Here is a 19695-nt window from a genome sequence, read left to right as displayed (position 1 = left end):
ATAGAAAAGCGCTTGGGAAATTATATTCTTCATTTTGTGATAATTCTATTCTTTTTTTTTTCTGGTTTTCTTCCAATTCTGAAGCCTAAAGATCTGAATTCTATCCGGACTTATTATTTCAAATATTATTCCGGACTTATTATTTTCTCGGTACCTTTTGTGCCTCCCTCCGTGGTTCCGGAACCAGCATCTAATATCGCGATTCGGCCTTCCTGATTTACAGAAAAAAGTGACTGTGCTTGCGGGAAAGCTGTCGTTATCTGCCGGTCTTACTGCGCACCATAATTTACGTCGTTCTATGTAAATAATTGTTAAGTGTGCGAGTTTTTTTTTTTTTTTTTTTTTTTTTTTTTTTTTTTGTTCTTGATGTACTCCGCTTCTTTTTATAGTGGGTAATAAATAAATTATTATTATTATATGCAATAGATACTAATATAATGAATCTTTAAAAGAGTGAAACTTAAATTGAATATGCAAATCAAGCTTGAAACGAACAAAAATCACTACAAACAAGAGTTTAGGTATCGACTCCTTCTGTCACAGTAAAAGTCTAAAACCTGCTGCGTCATTGGTGCTTTACTGAAAACTATATGCGTCTTGAACAGTCTTGTAAAGTATAAACAAAATCAAATTGAATATTTGATATATAATGATATTAATTGTTGAAAGATATATCAGTTCAAGATTTTATTTCACTGTAATTTTCATTTTCAATGCTGTAAGAACTGGAAAAGAAAATGTTTCTAATATAATTCGTTTTCAGTGAAGCACCAATGACGCAGTAGGCTTTAGGTTTTTACAGTTAATTAAGGGGGCAGTATCCACTGTAATTTCAATGTTTATTTTCAATATTAGGTACAAAAGAAAATATTTGTAATATAATTCATTTTCATATGTAATAGAAGGAGTCGTCGTATAAAATTCAAAGGGGGCTTATTCGATTGGAAATTAAGAGTTCTAGTGCCCTTTTTAAGAGTCAAAAGTGATCTGAGGGTCACTCGCCCCCCCCCCACGCCCTTTTTTTCTCTATTACATACGATAGAAATGTTTTGGAAGTCATTTTGTTAAAAACAGTCCAAAGATCATATAACAAAACTCCGGGGTCGACAGACGCCCCAAAGCCTGGGGGAAGGCGTTGTAAGTTATGCCCTGGGGGTATATATGGTTCCTACAGAAGGAATGCTCGTATAAATTTCAGAAAGGGCTCAGTTGATTGGAAATAAAACTCCGACTCCATACATATGAAGTGCCTCTTGAAAAAAATTGATAAAACATTGGAGCCGTATGGCTCCTTTGCTATGCCATAGCGTTGCCTCTGATCTGAAGACTCCGAATGTCGGTCATTTATTTGGGTTAGTTAATTTGTCATATGAATAAGGGTCATATGACTTGGAATAGCAGTGTATTCCTCGTATTTGATTGCTCTAGATATCTTTTAATTTGTATTTTGTTGCAGAAGTTGAAGGTACCTTGACAAGTGAAACCAGAACATTCAATTCGACATTAACGCTGGAACATCAACTACCTCTTGGAATTTCGCAAAGTTTTTCTGCATCCCCCTCTGACTCCCAGGAATGGGATAGCCGTAATGAAGGTACGTTTTGAATATACAGTTATAATTTGGTTTACAAAATAGGCCGTTTCATATTTTAATTTTCAAGTCTCTTTCACAGGAAAGTAAAAAGAAATATGAATATGAATCGCAGTAAAGAAAATCTCTAAGTGGAATAGGAACAAATTCTCAGACATATCAATGTGGGTCTAACTTTTCCCTTTTTTTAGTCGTATCATCAATAATAATAAAGGAATGCAAGTTTTTTTTTATATCTTCTTGTTTCCACAAACAGAAGAAACTAATTTAAAAGGTTTTTTTAAAAGTCACAATACAACTGAATGAAATATTACAATTACCATTACAGCCTACTGCTTTTGCTATGATCTATATTAAATATCGTTTTCCTAAAACAGAAGTCTCTCAAAGATATGTAAATAGCCAAATTAAGACTAAGTCATGTACCCGTCTGACTGACTACATTTCAAGCAACTAGCTGAACGAAAAATGTGCTTTAGCCCTGCTTTCCAGGGCTATAGTGAGTGAAAGCTTGAGATGGCTAGAACATGTTCTGGGAATGAAGGATGACAGACTGTCAAAGGCTGTCTTTGTCAGCCGACTGTCTAGGGTCGAAACGAAAAGCAACCCCTTTTGTCCTCGAATGGGGAGGTTGTAAGAAAAGATTTAAAGGAATTTGGAACTTCCTGGGAAGTTGTTAAGAGGAAGGTTTTGAATACATTGGGATTGAGGAGGGGCGTTCTTAACTGTATTTGCCTCAGTTGGTTTGGTACTGTAGTGAGTTGTTAGTAGTAGAAATTGAATGGAAGAATCCTAAAACGATCTTAAATTAAAATGGATCATCGAGTCAAAGTTGAAACTAATAAAAATTACCACAAACAGAATGATTTCTTTCAAGTAGTGGAGATATTCCCTATCTACTATCCTGATTTTTTTTTTTTTTTTTTATTCAGAATTGACGGTGTTTGTCCGTGGCGTGGTTGGGGGGGAGGGGGCCCGTCGACCCCCCCCCCCTTAATAATTTGGAGAAAAAATCGTTGAGTAACATAAAAACTGTTGCTTGTTTTAAGCTTCAACTTTGGTCTTTACTTTGAGCACAAAATTTTTTTTATTTAATGCATCCTTGTTCATTATATAAAAAATGTAAAAAAAAAAAAAACAGGGGTTACACTTCCTATTGTCTTTTACTTTAATATTTATACAAATATACCGCCGTAAAAACCTTCTCATCAAGTAAATAGGATAGCCTATTTAATGGCAAAATTACAAAAGTGTGCAAATTGTCAGGTCAAATTGTTTCCCTGGTTAGGAAAGGGTCTTTTACTTCCTAAAATCTATCATTTAAATATAAGATTTCCTTGTTTTACAACATTCAAAGTGGATATATATATTACTACACACCCTCTACATCTGCAAATAGAACAGACATGGGATTACTGAAAAACAAGAAATAACCATAATTTTATTCATTAAAAACATGAAAAAAAAATCATCAAAAAAGAAAATAAGACTTTGAGCTTTTTACAATAATATATGTACTGTTGCTAAGTTGCTTGATAATATATGTACTGTTGCTAGATTGGTCAAATCGGTTGTAGCTTAGTCATGGAAGTTAGTAGGGATGAGGGGTCAGGTCCAGAAATACTTTAATTTTTTACTTACAATATTTAAATCGAAACTTATATAACTTCAAATTCTTTTATTTGTAATTAAAACCCCTAGTGAGCGCTGATAACGTCCTATTCCTTGCGTTTTGGATTCATGTATTAACCTGTAAATGTAGAACTTTCTCTATTTACAAGACCCTGTTAACTTTTTACTATTTTTGCTTTTCTAAATATTTCTTTGAATCAGTTCCAAAAACAAAAATTGACATTAACGTACTGACGATTATTATTCTTATTATTCGCGTTTCACGCAACGCCAGCGCTATTTGCAGCTGAAAGATGCAGCTAAATGACGTGATGCTATTGTCAGTTGGAATAGTGAATAGTTCAACTGTGAGATTTTACCTGCTTTAAACTTTTAAACCCACAAAATTTCTAATCTTGATCAATTCCGATTTGAGGGTAAATAATTGTGCCTTATTTTGGGTTTTAGATGGGCTTTAGAACCTGTCAAAAGTTCACCAAAGCGCAGCCCCCGTCGGAGAGAGAAAAGGTAGAGATAGATGCAAGGAGCTCCACGAAGGCTATTCATCCATATCCAAATATTGCATTTACAACTTCCTTTCCAGATTGCGAAATTTTTGAGCAGCATCTTATGAACAGCTGTTCATAAGAAATAAGAATTGTCAAATTTGATAAAACCAACAAAACCAATCTACTACTTATTTGTAGCCCAGGACCATATGCAAGCTTTTGGAGTAAGGGGGCAAGTTGCAATATGCATCTAAGCTGGAAGTGATTCTTAAAAACTTTAATAGTCAAATATATGAAAAGAAATTATGTTGATTTAACGAATTAATAATTTTATTACCAAATATAATTTTAATACAGTATTATACATTTTAGAGGCGAAAATAAATTACTGTCTCATTCATGTATTGGTTTATTCTCATTATATTTCTCTTTTTTTAATACCTTTAAGTAGCAATTTACAATTTGGTGTATTTCAAAATGAGAAAGTTGTATATTTTTTCTTTTCATTTTAGCGTTTTCAGGATCATTATGTCAATAAAAAATTGCTATTGAAAACATAACAAAAGTACTACCTATGTACTATCACTATAAACTATATCTGTTTCAGCCCTTCTCTGTACGACTGAAATAATTAATATTTTAATTTTATGAACTGAAACTAGTTATAAGTATTTCCCTCCTTCTAATTTAGTTGAGGATCGAACTTTATCCGCATTTTATCTGATAGCTCAAAAACTTAAAAAGATTGGGGAGACAATGTAGATCCTAAACATTCATTACTTCTGAAACGCTCACTTTTTATTTATAATTGTTATGCTAGCCTTAATTTGTTTTTCTCTTACTTTAGAGATAATGGGTTCTACTCTGAACAATTCTGATGGTATAATACAGCCGGAACTTTTAGGCCCAAAACTAATCGTTGTCGTGAAAAGGCTGAGAGAGAAGGCTATAGAAGAATTAACTGCTGGGATCTGGCGTTGTGACTCTTGTGGGAAAACAGAGAAATCATTTTTGATTCTAGATCTTCATTTTGACACTGGCTGTGAAAAACTTTCCCCCATAGAGTGCGATGTCTGCCCTGCAGTATTTCGTGACTATAGAGAGTTTGTTCCACATTTTATGGAACACCAAATGGGAGAAACAGGACGATGCCCCATTTGTTTGTGTGAATGTATTGGTGATATGAGACAACATCTACTTATGAAAGGTCATTTTTCACCAAACCTGTCTGAACTAGACCTGCAGGAAAATGCATTGCTAGTGGTTTCACAGAATCCTTCCACTAGCGGTTTCTCAAATTCACATGAATCAGAAGCGAAAAGCTTAGAAGGTCGGGAAATATTTTCTAATAGTCACTTGCATAGTATAAACCGCAGAAAATTAGAAAGACATTCAAGAGCAAATACGAGGAAAAAACTAAATCAATGCGATATTGGCCGGAAGCGCTTGTCTCACTCAAGGAGTTTGATTGGGCAACAGAGAGCGCATAATGGTGAAATACTGTACATATGTCACCTATGTAAGAAAGGTTTTTCTGGATCTGACCATTTGATTAAACACCAGAGAACACACACAGGTGAAAAACCTTATAAATGTGATGTGTGTAACAAATGTTTCTCTCAATCAAGCAGTTTGATTTTGCACCAAAGAATGCATACAGGTGAAAAACCGTTTATATGTGACGTATGTAACAAGGGTTTTTCTCATTCAAGCGGTTTGAATATGCACCAGAGAGTGCATACCGGTGAAAAACCGTTTAAATGTCATGTGTGTAACAAATGCTTTTCTCATTCAAGCAGTTTGAATATGCACCCTAGAGTGCATACCGGTGAAAAACCGTATATATGTGATGTGTGTAACAAAGGTTTTTCTCATTCAAACAGTTTGAATATTCACCATAGAGTGCATACCGGTGAAAAACCGTTTAAATGTGATATGTGTAACAAATGCTTTTCTCGATCCCACCATTTGAACGGGCACAAAAGAGTGCATACAGGGGAAAAACCGTATAAATGTAACGTGTGTAATAAAGACTTTTCTGTATCAAACAATTTGATCAAACACCAGAGAACACACACAGGTTACAAACAGTATAAATGTGACGTGTGCAAGAAAGGCGTTTCTACATCAAGCAGTTTGAATGATCACCAGAGAGTGCATACAGGTGAAAAACCGTATAAATGTGACGTATGTAACAAAGATTTTTCTCATTCAAGCAATTTGAATAAGCACCAGAGAGTGCATACCGGTGAAAAACAATTTAAATTTCATGTATGTAACAAATGTTTTTCTCTATCAGGCCATTTGATTACACACCAGAGAACACACACAGGTGAAAAACCGTATAAATGTGACGTATGTAACAAAGGCTTTTCTCAATCAAGCAGTTTGAAAATGCACCAAAAAATACATACCGGTAACCTAACCTTAGCTCTTTGAAGGTTTATCTTACACAGAGATAAGGCTATCCCAATCAGACGCTTTTCAGCTGTGCTAACCATCAAACTAAGCAGAAATAACTTAATATATATATATATATATACATTTATATACATTTTATTTATATACATTTTATATATATATATATACATATATATATATATATACATTTATGTATGTATATATATATATATATATATATATATATATATATATATATATATATATATATATATATATATATATATATATATATATATATATATATATATATATATATATATATATATATATATATATATATATATATATATATATATATATATATATATATAACCAGACTGTGTAATTTGGTGGCATAAATAAATATATTAGATTATACCAAACCTCTCTATTCAACCTTAATTAAGCTTCTCGATTAACTCCCAGTAGGTACGCTCAAGGTATTTAGTAGGGCATAATACCAAAGACACGCTATCCGTTCAAGTATTTTATGGCATTGTACATTATCGTAGATTACTTAGAACTGTTGTCTATCTAGGACCCTTAGTCCCCATGAAAATATATATATGAATATGTATATATAAATATATATATATATAATATATATAAATATATATATATATATATATATATATATATATATATATATATATATATATATACTTAGAATTATATATTATAATTATATATTTAGAATTGTTGTCTATCTAGGACCCTTAGTCCCCATGAAAATATATATATGAATATGATTCACCTAAAAATGTGATTTTCTTCACTTAAAAATATGATTCACCTCGGGAAACATGGAAATTAACAAATGAAAAAATGAATAATGTTAACACAAGAAATATTCCATCTCACATTACAAGTCATGAAGGAGTTAAGATAACTGATGAGAGAGGGATGGCGGAAGCATTTGCTGACCATTTTAGGAAAGTCGGACATGGTCTGGTGGATCAAACTTCTGCTGGAACAAATAATCATAGAAAATATTTACCAAATAAAGTAGATAAGACTATATTTATGTACCCTATCCGGTTCTTGGAATACCAGAAAGCCGTTACTAGTTTGAAAAATGGATTTTCGGCAGGATGTGATGGTATATCGACTTCTCTCTTTAAAGAATTAGCTGGTGTACTTTTTCAGCCACTTTTATATATTTTTAATTCTTGTGTAAAAAATGGATTTTTCCCAGTTTGTCTTAAAGTAGCTAAAATTTTACCTTTGTTTAAAAAAGGTGATAAAGATAACCCAAACAATTATAGGCCTATTACTAGTTTATCACCTGTTTTTAAAGTTTTTGAAAAGATAATAATAAGTAGATTTATTTCCTTTCTGGAAAAGAATAAGTTTTTTTCTCCTAATCAGTTTCGTTTTTTGAGTGGTAGATCAACAGAGCAAGCAGTAGCTGCTTTACATCATTTCTTATCAGAGGCTATGGATGATAGTTATTTGGCGGCAACTATATTTTTTGACATAAAAAAAGGTTTTGATACATTAGATCATGCAATTCTTTTTGATAAGCTGGAAAATATAGGAATCCGTGGAATAGCTCTGGATTTAATGAGATCGTATTTATCTGAAAGAAGTTTTAAAGTCCAAGTTTGTGAAGAATCATCTCATATTTTCCCGTTAGAAAATATAAGGGTACCGCAGGGATCTGTATTGGGGCCGATACTTTTTTTTATTTATGTAAATGATCTTCCAAATTGCATGCCTTCAGGTGATGAAGTTACCAATATTGTTTACGGATCATACAGCAATTAGTTTGAGGGCGGGCAACGAGGAGGACCTACAAGTGTCCCTGGAGACTGATGCATTGACTATTAGTTATTAGTCTAACGCCAACATACTAAGAACAAGTGGGAGTAGTCGAAATTTAGTGTTTTTGGAAAACGTTCAAGTACAGTTACTAATTTGTCATTTCAAAGCATAAATATTGTACCTCCCATACTGAAAGAATTAGAGGTACTTAAATATTTAGGTATTTGTATTGATTCAACTCTGTCATTTAAAACGCATATTAGTAAACTTAAAGCAACAGTGTCCAGGAATCTCGGTTGTTTGCATAGATTAAAGTTTCTGTTTCTATACCAAATCATTAGAACTTTATATTTTTCATTAATTGATAGTTATTTCCAGTATTGTCCTACTGTTTCGATGCTGACTTTCCCTTCACATTTACGAGGACTTCAAATTGTTCAAAATAAATCAATAAGAATTCTGGACCATTTTTTAGCACACCCTAGGAAGACAGAGGAATTATCTGAAATTAAAACATCTTTTCTATTTCTTGATATTCTGGATTTACAACAAATTTTTCACCTTAATTTGGGCACTTGGTTTTTGAAAATTCAACATAAAGATAATTTTTTCAATAGTATGAAACCTTTTGGTTGAAAATAAACTTAGCCATTTATCAAGAGCTGGGATTAAGTTTCTTTTCCCCTTTGGTAAAATTGAGAGATCAAGACTAAGTTTAAGATATCAAATTCCTCATATTCCGAATAAATATAAGTTATTTGAATTAGTAAGTGAATCGCCATCACTATACATATATAAAAAGAAATTGAAAAAGATGGTCCTTTCAGCCTACAGTAGCGGGGATTGATTGTATTATTGATTTATTTATAAATTGTTAAGTAAATCCCATCCCTATCTCCGTGAGTCGATAGTTAAGTTATGTATGTTTTAAATCATGTTTTGTTCTTATCAAATTTTCTTTTCTTTCTGAAGCTATGTTAGCGGGAAGTGTTATTTTTTTTTCCCCTATTGTTTGATAAAGGAGACATTACGAGATTCCTCTCTTCTCCTTTGTATAAAATTTATGTATATGTTTTTGTTAAATAAAGTTAAGTATATATATATAAATGTATATATATATATATATATATATATATATATAAATATAGTTTTTAAAAGGTTTCCCCTAGTGTACAAAATTACATTAACAGATGCCAGAATACCCTGACATCGGTAACAGGTCACAAACTAAAAATTTTGAGTAAATGTCCATCGAAATTTAGCACAGGTAATAAAGAAATAACAGTAACAGTGATAATATGTAAACAACTCCCATTTCCTTGTATTTTAGGAGTGGACACTATAAGAAAATATGGGATCTTGTAGAAGCCCCTAACCAATAATTAAATAAAAAAAACAAAGTTTTTTAAACTGAAAGTAAGGAGCGACATTAAAACTTAAAACGAACAGAAATTATTCCGTATATGAAAGGGGCTGTCCCCTCCTCAACGCCTTGCTCTTTACGCTAAAGTTTTACTTTCTCACAACTCTATTTTTTTTAAACAATAAAAAACTTTTGAGTAAAGAGTGAGGCGTTGAGGAGAGGACAGCCCCTTTCATATACGGAATAATTTCTTTTCGTTTTAAGTTTTAATTTCCCTCCTTACTTTCAGTTTAAAAACTTGTTTGTTTTTTTTTATTTAATTTCTGATCGTTTTTTAGTTAATGCAACTTTTATTTTGGCTCACCGTCATTGAATAAGTAAACAAATTTGCGTAAAAATTTTAATTTTCTTTTGCTAAGCGGATGTCTCTAAATTTTGTTATGACGTAATTTACAAATTAACTTACGTAACTAACTTATATATTCCTATATTTTTCTTCTGGCAAAAAATACAAAATTTCAGATTTTTGCAGATATGAGCTTGAAACCGATGTAATAGGGTTTTCTGATACGCTGAATCTGACGGTTTGATTTTCATTAAAATTCTTTCACTTGTAGGGGATGTTTCCCCCCTCTTTAAAAAATTGGGTAAATTTTCTCAGGCTCGTAGCCTTTCATGAGTAATACTAAACTTAATAAAATTTATATATTTAGAATCAGCATTACAAACACATTCTTTTGATACATTTATTGACATCAAATTTCGTTTTTAAAAGTTTACTATTGAGCCGTATCGCTTGTTTTTTTATTGTTTTTTTTTTATTACGTATATGAGGGGGTTCTCCCCTTAGTCAATACCACGCTCTTCACGTTAAAAGTTAAAAAAAAAATTGATTCACAATCCCCTGAATCACCAAGTACCAAGAAAAACTTTAGTGTAAAGAGCGAGGTATTGACGACAGGGCGAACCCCCTAATATATGTAATAATTTCTGTTAGTAACGCTTTTCATGTTCTTCTTTACTTTCAGTTGAAGAAACTTTTTTTTTTAATTTAATTTCTGATTGTTTTTTAAATAATGCTGGGAATTCCAGCACCCCCTTCATGAAAAATTCCCTTCCCCATGAAAAATTCCTCTATGGACAGATCCTCCCGCGTAAAACACCTCCCCCGCCCCCCCCCCCTACCAGAAAAAATCCCCCCGGGAAATATCTGTATACTTCGCAATAACCTATATTATATGTAAACAATGGGCAAAGTTCGAAACTTGCAGCCCTTCCACTTGGGACTGTGGGGGGTTAAGTTATCCTTAGAGACATAGTTTTTACATTTTTCGAGTAGGCTGAACCAAAAGGCTATCTCAAAATTTCAATCAAGTGACTTTGTTTAAAAAAAATGAAGGGGGTCTAGCTGCCCTCCCGTTTTTTGGTCACTTAAAAAGGGCACTAGAACTTTTAATTTTCGGTTGAATGAGCCCTCTTACAATATTCTATGACCACTGGGTCGAAACGATCACCCCTGGAAAAAAACACGCATCGTGATCTTTCTTCCAGCAAAAAATGCAAATTTCCACCTTTTTGCAGATAGGAGCGTGAAACTTTTTTAATAGAGTTATCTGATAAGCTGAATGTGATGGTGTAATTTTCGTTAAAGTTAATTAAAAATGCAAAATTCCACATTTTTGCAAATAGGAGTTTGAAGCTTCTTTAATAATGTTCGTTGATAAGCTGAATCTGATGGTGTGAATTTCGTTAAAGTTAATTAAAAAAAATTGCAATTAAAACAAAATTTTATTGTTTTACTTTTATTTGGTTAAATGGCTTTCTCGAAACTTGTTTAATTTTATTTACGAACGTTTTTATTAGTAATAAATATACGTAACTTACTAATTAACTTACGTAACGAACTTCTATATTCATATATTTTTATTACGTATATTAGGGGGTTTGCCCCCTATTCAATCCCTTGCTCTTTACGCTAAACTTCGAATTTTGTTCCAATTCTATAAGAATGACCTCTTAATCGCAAAGGCCGTTAATTAGAATAGATAGCTCTTTTGAAAGCACTAAAAAAACTATAGTGTAAAGAGCGAGGTATTGGTTTGGGGGAGAACCCCCTCATATACGTAATAATTTCTGTTCATTTTAAGTTCTAATGTTGCTTCTTACTTTCAGTTGAAAAAACTTATTTTTTTAAATTTAATTTCAGATAGTATTTTAAATAATGCTTGGAAATCCGGCGCCCCCTTCATAGAAATGTCCCTTATCCCAAAGAAATATCCTCCACGGAAAGGTTCTCCCGTGTAACCCCCTCCCCCTACCAGAAAAAAATTCTTCCTGAAAATGTCTGTATACTTCCCAATAACCAATACAATATGTAAGCAATGGGCAAAGTTCATAGCTTGCATCCCTTCCCATGGGAACTGTGGGGGATTAAGTCATCGTAAAAGACATATTTATTAGATTTTCGACTATGCTGAACAAATTGGCTACCTCAAAATTTCGATCAGGTGACTGGGGAAAAACTGAGCATGGGAAGGGGCCTAGTTGCACTTCTTTTTGTTGGTCACTTGAAATGGACACTAGAGCTTTTAATTTCCGTTCCAATGAGGCCTCCCACAATATTCTAGAATCACGGAGTCGATACTATCACCCCTGGGAAAAAGAAAAAACAAATAAATAAACACGCACCCATGATCTTTCTTCTGGCAAAAAATGCAAAATTCCACATTTTGTAGATAGGAGCTTGAAACCTCTACAGTAGGGTTCTCTGATACACTGAATATGATGATGTGATTTTCATTGAGGATCTATAATTTTTAGGGGTCTTTCTCCCTTTTTTCTAAAATCAGCCAAATTTTCTCAGGCGCGTAACTTTTGATGGGTAAGATTAAACTTGATGAAACTTATATATTTTAAATCAGAATTAAAATCTGATTCTTTTGATGTATCTATTGGTATCAAAATTCCGTTTTTTAGAGTTTCGGTTACCATTGAGCCGGGTCGCTCCTTACTTACAGTTCGTTACCACGAACTGTTTGATATCACCATTACCATGCCAAACAAAACTGATAGACAAGTTTGCGTAACAACGGATAAAAATTGCGACAATCCAGAACATAATTCAAAATTCAACCGGAAATAACAATAGAAGTAGGAGCAACAGCTCAAGTCATAGTGACATAAAATACAGAGGAGGGTAATAACAAAACAGTTGAGCCTATTACAGCAGGATACACTCTCGAGGAGTATCCCTAAATTTCTGTGAAAAATCAAATCACTCAAATTGAGGAAGGTATCGGAGATTTAAAATTATAAAATCTAAGCAGTGATAAGGTATAGCTAAACCAAGTAACCCTAAGATCGGAAAAAAAGATTTCAAATACAGATATAAAATCACTAGGCAGTCCAAAATTAAGTAAAAATTTTACAAGCCAAGAGCAAATTTTGCCGAAACCGCAACCACAAGAAGATTACGGAATGGCAAAAACTTGCTTTTTAAAAGAGTTTAATTTAAAACATTTACCGGAAAATACTAAACCCAGGTGGGAAATATCTTATGGGATTATAAATGAACTTTTGCAAGATACAAAGCTCATTATGGATTAACACACCTGATTACACTCAAGATACCAACGGAAGGACCTCCCATAAAAAACATAAAGACCTCTTACCGTTTAAGATCATGACTAGATGATCAAATAAAAGAAATAGGAGAAAAGGGCGTCATTCAAGAGTTTGTTAGTGAATGATGTTTTTCACTATTAATTATCAGGAAGAAAGAACATACATAGAGGTTATGTGTAGATTTTAGAGCGCTAAATACAGTCACGATAATAGATGTTATGAAATTGCCACGAATAGTTATGATGTTAGATTTGGTTGGAAATTTCAAACACTGCATTAGTTTTTACCTGATAGCTGGATACCGGCTAATAGCCGTAAAACCAGAAACAAAACACAAGGCATCAGTAATCTTAGATGATGAAAGAACGGTCAGGTTTGAACGTATGCCTTTTGGCTTTTCATGTAGCCCAAATTATTTTGGCCAGGTAATGAAATTAGCATTAAAAGAAAAAGACTAAGCAGGAATAAGGGATACATTAGTTATTGAGATGATGCAATTTTATCTACTGAAATTATTGCGAATCATTTGACTGGATATAGAAGAATATTAGGAAAATTCGAAAAAGCAGTGTTAAAACTAAAACCAGAAAAGCTTAAAATTGTGTTACCAAAACTGATCTTTCTTGGACATTTGATAAATAAAGGTACGATTTCGCCAAATCCAGAAAAATTCAGTGATAGATCAATTAAAACCACCAAAAGATCAGAAAAGTTGTAGATCAGTATGCGTTTTACTAGGCTATTTCAGACAATATAGTAAGAATTTTGCCACAATTGATCAGCCTTTGACAAATCCTTTTAAAAGATCGGGTAAATTTGAGTGTCCTCCAGATGGTAAAGAAGTACTGAAAAACCCAAAAAGGACTCATTAAACACTCCCGTGCTTAAATTGCCAAATTTGTCAAAAGATTTCTGTTTTCAAACAGACGTGTCAGCTCGTGGAATTGGAACGGTAGTACTTAATGAAAATTCTGAAGGAGAGGAATCAATAGTCCAATATGCCAGCCACTCTTAAGCGTTCATATTTTGATTTTGGCCCATCGCCACTGCTGTTAAAAATAAGTTATAAAAAGACCAAAATGAGTGCTCCTTATAAAACAACTTATTATGTGGCAATTTGCAGGGGCAATTTAAAAATACTTATTCAACGTGGTACTTTTAACGTGATCTTTGGAAACATTTTCTTTTAAGCTGAAAAAAGAAGGAAATTTAGAGGAAAGACTTGATGATAAAGGTTCTCCCGTTGGATAATATAAGAACTAGGATCATTATATATATTTTAAAGTAAGAATTGTTTTCTGAACATGTCTCCTTATGAGATGACACAAGGCTAAACAAATACCATTTTGATTGAAGAATGATTATGAGATAGCTGAGAGAGAATTATACCATTTGATTCAGAATTCAATGTAGTATCCAAATATTATACCAATTTCCTCTGGAATCTCCTAGATTCTATAAATCAAGCTTTACAGGAGACAAAAAGATTCAAGGTCAGGCTGTGGGGTTGTGGCTATGGCAGCCTTGACCCTGAATCCCAAGTGAGCCAAAAACTAAACTGAAACTAGGTTTTTCAAATTCCAGAATTTTCTAATCTGGATATTCCAGAATTTCTGGAATTAATTTCCACCAGAAATGATTTTTATATTTGGATAGAGGATTGAATTCTGAATCAAATGGTATGTGTATTTCCTAGCTATCTCATTATGGTCCTATATTCTAAATTTACTGCTATCCTACTATGGTCCTATAGGTAAAGGTACAGATTAGTGACCCCCGGTAAAAAAAATTGTATTGAAGTTGAATTTGAATTGAAGTTGTCAAGTATTTTGCAGTAGGTTGCATAGGTATCATCAAGACATGGCTAATTGTAAACAGACAAAAACCAAGACAGATTGTCCAAGTAATTGAGAAGCAAAATGTTTAAATGGCTAGGGGCATGGGTAAATGGCAAAAGTATGCATGACTCTCTTATTGGACACATACTTGTGGACATAAATTTTTGTTTTGGACATAAATAAAAGAATTGTACATATAATTGATTTTTTTTTTATAGTTAGCCATTTTGTTGTGCTTGGTAACACTAAGTAATATTTCCAATTTAAAGTAAAAAGGAGAAAATGAATGTCAGTATTAGTTGCATTCAGGTTCTGTATATTCTATTATAGTTATCATCAAATGACTGAAGGTTTTGAGTTACTGTTGATCTTTTATTCTCAGTTGAAAATCCTGCACGGTATTTGGTTTTGGATATTTTAAAGTGAAGAATCTCATAAAAATCATTGGTGCCTACTTCCATAATGGTATCATTGAGCTACACAGCCTACAGAGGTGGATAAAGTGAGCTACAATAATTTAATTCTGTTTAGGCTATAAAACTGAATCCCTTACTGCTGTGCCAGGTGGCAGTGGCTGATGTTTTCTCAGACGGATCTTTAGTTTCAGTTTATTACCTTCCCCTACTTGGTAGATTATGCCCATAGCCGTAATTTTGTGAGATGTGCTAGAACACATGTAGGATCAGTAGAAGGTCATACAAAGGGCATCATCAAAACTGTAATACCTGTGAGAGCATATATTTATTAATCTGAAATTTATTTTGACCCAAAATAAAATATTCCTTAAGAAGGTTGCTTATTTGCTTTTAAAATATTTTAAATTTATTGTAACATAACCTGACATGAGTTATATGCAGAACGCTTAATCATGTACTTAATTCTTTCTGTTTTTTGTTTTTTTTTGCAGAAGGTTTTTTATTGGACAAAAGTAAATGAATTATAAATATAATTGATAATTTTTTGGTTTTATAGTTTGCCATTTTGTTTCGCTAGGTAACACGAAGTAATGTTTCCAATGTAACGTAAATAGGAGTAAAGAAAATAAATGTAATTAAGAGATGTATTTAGGTTTTACATTTTTTTTTTTTTTTTAATTACTAGCCCACATCAGCAGCTTTTAAATAAGTGTTAGTGTTTCATCGTCAATTGAAAGTCCTTATCTATGATGCACAGTATTCGGTTTTGAATTGTTGCCGAAGTATTTTAGGGTTTCATGGAGCTAGAAAACTTGGGGATAATTTTTTTTTATTCCGCCATTATATGCTTGAGATTCTTTTCCAGGACTCTTTTTAAATCTTGTTTTTTAAGTCTGCCATTCTTCCTTATCTGCTTCCCTTTCTGTAATTTGTGTTATTTACATTTGATTAGTCAGTTATTGATTATTAATTTTTAGTTTTTTAATTTATTTTTGTAATTTTAGAGATTATCATAATACTTTTATTTGATATATGTAGTTTTCAGGTTAGCTATTACTTAAGGACAGTAAGCAATAAAAGTCTATATGAAAAAGTTTTATTTTTTGTGTGTTTTAACTAATTTTAAAGTACAGAAAAGCAAGTTTGAAATAAAGAAATCTTATCAAAAAGAATTGAAAGTCAAACTTTTCATTGAAAAAACCTCAACTTAAATAAAGAGCTATGTGCTACAAAAAAATTCAATTAAAATATAATTAAATACCGTTAATTTGATAAGCAGAAGGATTGACATTTATTAGTTTTAAAATTATTAGTCAAAAATCTTTTAATAGTTTCTGATAGCTTCTGGTTCAAGTAAACACGTCCTATGACCACGCTGGCTATGAAAGATGTTCGAAAAAAAAGTTAAAAAAGAATGCATTTAAAATAATTTAGAATCCAAAACGAGGTTTTTTGCTGCTTTTAGAAAAGAAACAACAAAGGGACATGTGAAAAGCCATTTTTATGTTCTGATACAGTTTGCTTCAAAACTTAGTTTTTGTTTTAAGTATAATTTTTTCAAATATCTGTCTTGGCTTTTTGTTGCTTCTTTTCCACTGGCTGAAAACCAGCCTCGCTTTGGCTTTTTAAGTATTTTAATTGTTTGCTTTTTTTTATGTCAAATTGACTACAGGTACCAAAGACAGTTAACATGGACTTTCATTATTTAAGTTGGTTGAGTGGAAACTTCATAACCATATTTATTTATTGAATTCAATTTATGTCTATGAAAATTGGAAAAAATATTGAATTTAATTTTTAATGGGAAACACCTAACCTTGGTATGTCACGTTTAGTTAAAACCAAATAAATTATGAACTTAGGGCGGCAGAATCAGCAGAAAATAAGTAAAAACATATGGTCTCGAGCTGCTTAAAACAAACAAAAATGGGATATTCCCCTGCAAATATTATTATTCTGAAAAAAAAAAAAATCTTCCTATCATTTTTGGAAACTGCTGAAAAAACTGTTTTCAGGAATACATGGACTGAGGATATGTCCTTTGCGCTGCTTTCTCATATGGGTTGCAGCTACTGCAATCAAAAAAAGTTAAGAGAAAACAACGTAAATTTAGACTAAAAATATATCGGTATTTTTTTTTCATTCTTAATGTGAGACCTCAGTTTCCTATCAAACGCTTAACCGTGTGAAAGACAAAATCTTCTTAAAGTGGTTCGATATCTCTGAATCTTGTTTTGTAACGGTGGTAAATATTAATAAACCTTTGACGGCTCATAATCGTAAAAACTGTCAGAATCTTCAAAGTAATGCCTCGGGGAAAAGGCACCAAATTACACAGTCTGGTTATATATATATATATATATATATATATATATATATATATATATATATATATATATATATATATATATATATATATATATATATATATATATATATATATATATATATATATATATATATATATATATATATATATATATATATATATATATATATATATATATATATATATATATATATATATATATATATATATATATATATATATATATATATATATATATATATATATATATATATATATATATATATATATATATATATATATATATATATATATATATATATATATATATATATATATATATATATATATATATATATATATATATATATATATATATATATATATATATATATATATATATATATATATATATATATATAACCAGACAGTGTAATTTGGTGGCTTAAATAAAACTATTATATTATACCAAACTTCTCTATACAACCTTATTTAAGCTTCTCGATTAACTCCCAGTAGTTACGCTCAAGGTATTTAGTAGGGCAGAATACCAAGGACACGCTACTCGAGGTTTACTTACCCTAGGACCGTAATTATACCCCCTACAAAGGGTAGAATAATACATCAACCAAAACCTACGTTATAACTGCTGGTGACAGATGGTGGCAACCTAAACTTACTTTACAACAGCTGGTGGCATGCGGGAAAACTGGGTCGAGAGGATTGAATAAAAATTGCATATTAAAACAAAAGTTTACCTTACCAGAAGACAAAATGGCGTCCCTGTCAACGGTGCTTAAAATTTCCAAAATTATACCAGAATACAAGGAAATTTCGGATGTCGATGAATTCATCAAAAAATTTGAAATTGTCGATGAATTGGCAGAAATATTTGACAATAAGGCCAAAGAACGATGCGTTATAGCTAGATTAAAGAAAAGTGTGTTTAAACATTTTGAATTAATCAAAGAAAAAGAACCAAAGGACAATAGCATTCTAATAGAATTCTTTAAAACAAGGTTCATAAAAACGACTGTTTCCGAGAGGCTAAGAGCAGAGGTAGTTACAGTCAATGTCTCAACTAGTATTCAGGAGTATGCAAACAACATTTGTCTGTCTCTATGCTTACAGTTGGATGAAATCGGAAGTGACGAGACGGTACAAAACGTACAATTACATACTTTTACACAAGGGTTAAAGAAAAAAAAACAGCTAAGGCTAGTATTAACACGGAAATCTGAAAATCTCGAGCAGTCTATAAACCTGGTAGAAACAGAGGTAAAAATTGATGAAGCTATGAAAACTTTGATAAAATGTCAATAAATAGCACAGAATCCCAATAAAACGTAGACTATGGAAGGGGGCAAAAGGGTGTGAAATTTTAGGGGATGGAGCATGAACCAAAAAGAGGCGATGGAGGCCGAGGGTCGTCTTTCATGGAACTAGCAGATAGATACTACGACCTTGAGTCGTTAGTTGCTAGCAACTATTGGAAATATTGGCACTCACCTCCACCGAATACAGATAGTAGGGGAATCAACGATGAAAGATTAAAAATATATATAGGTTAATATACAACCCTTTGAGGCCAGGAAACCAACAAACAATTTAAGAAAAGATTTCTGTGCAATTATTGTTGGCAAACCAAATCACTCTAAGGCAGACTATTGGCAAAGAGTACGAAAGGAAGGCCCAACATACAAAACAAAACGAGTTCAGAGCACAGGGTGGCAGAAATTTAAAAAGGCAGGGATTAAACAATAATTGGCAAGCACCAAATAATGTTCCTGAATTTATGCATAGAAAACAAAACGTTAACAACACCCAAGGTCAATATATAAACATTGAAGAAAATCGAAAAATCCCCGAAAACTTTTATACAAATGTCAGTGGGAATTCAAATGGAGGAGACAGCCTGTAAGGGTCGACAGAGCTGTACCTTCTCAAAGACCCTTTTATGGTTCAAAATGTTGTGATACGGATGTAAACAGTAATTTACCGATTTAGCACTGTTTGAAAATTGAGTGCTTCCAAAATTTAGCGTGTTTACTTGATCCAGGCGCGCCAAAGCCTTAATTACAGAGGAAATTTTTAGAAGGTTTCCTCTACTGTACAAAATTAAATTAACAGATTCCATAATACCCTGACATCGGTAACAGGTAACAATCTGAATACTTTGAGGGTATGCCTATTAAAATTTAATACAGGGACTGAAGGATCAACAGTAAC

At 32.2% G+C, this 19695-nt stretch overlaps 1 protein-coding gene across 1 annotated transcript in view; it reads left to right on the top strand.

The window, feature by feature from the left end:
• Positions 1-6215, top strand: part of LOC148943745 (uncharacterized) — a 36896-nt gene extending 30681 nt beyond the window's left edge. Inside the window, exons 5-7 of the mRNA XM_089100920.1 lie at positions 1457-1594; positions 4559-5101; positions 5270-6215. Coding sequence (XP_088957046.1) covers positions 1457-1594; positions 4559-5101; positions 5270-6150 — 1562 coding nt within the window. The 3' untranslated portion in view covers positions 6151-6215. The remainder of the gene's footprint in view (positions 1-1456; positions 1595-4558; positions 5102-5269) is intronic.
• The last annotated feature ends 13480 nt before the right edge of the window (positions 6216-19695 follow it).

This window comes from Artemia sp. Qi Xiang Cuo, chromosome 15 (genome assembly GCF_049724085.1).
Source record: "Artemia sp. Qi Xiang Cuo chromosome 15, ASM4972408v1, whole genome shotgun sequence".
In the NCBI taxonomy this organism is placed as follows: domain Eukaryota; kingdom Metazoa; phylum Arthropoda; class Branchiopoda; order Anostraca; family Artemiidae; genus Artemia; species Artemia sp. Qi Xiang Cuo.
The sequence above is the reverse complement of the archived record's forward strand: the minus strand, read 5'-3'. Positions and strand labels throughout refer to the sequence as shown.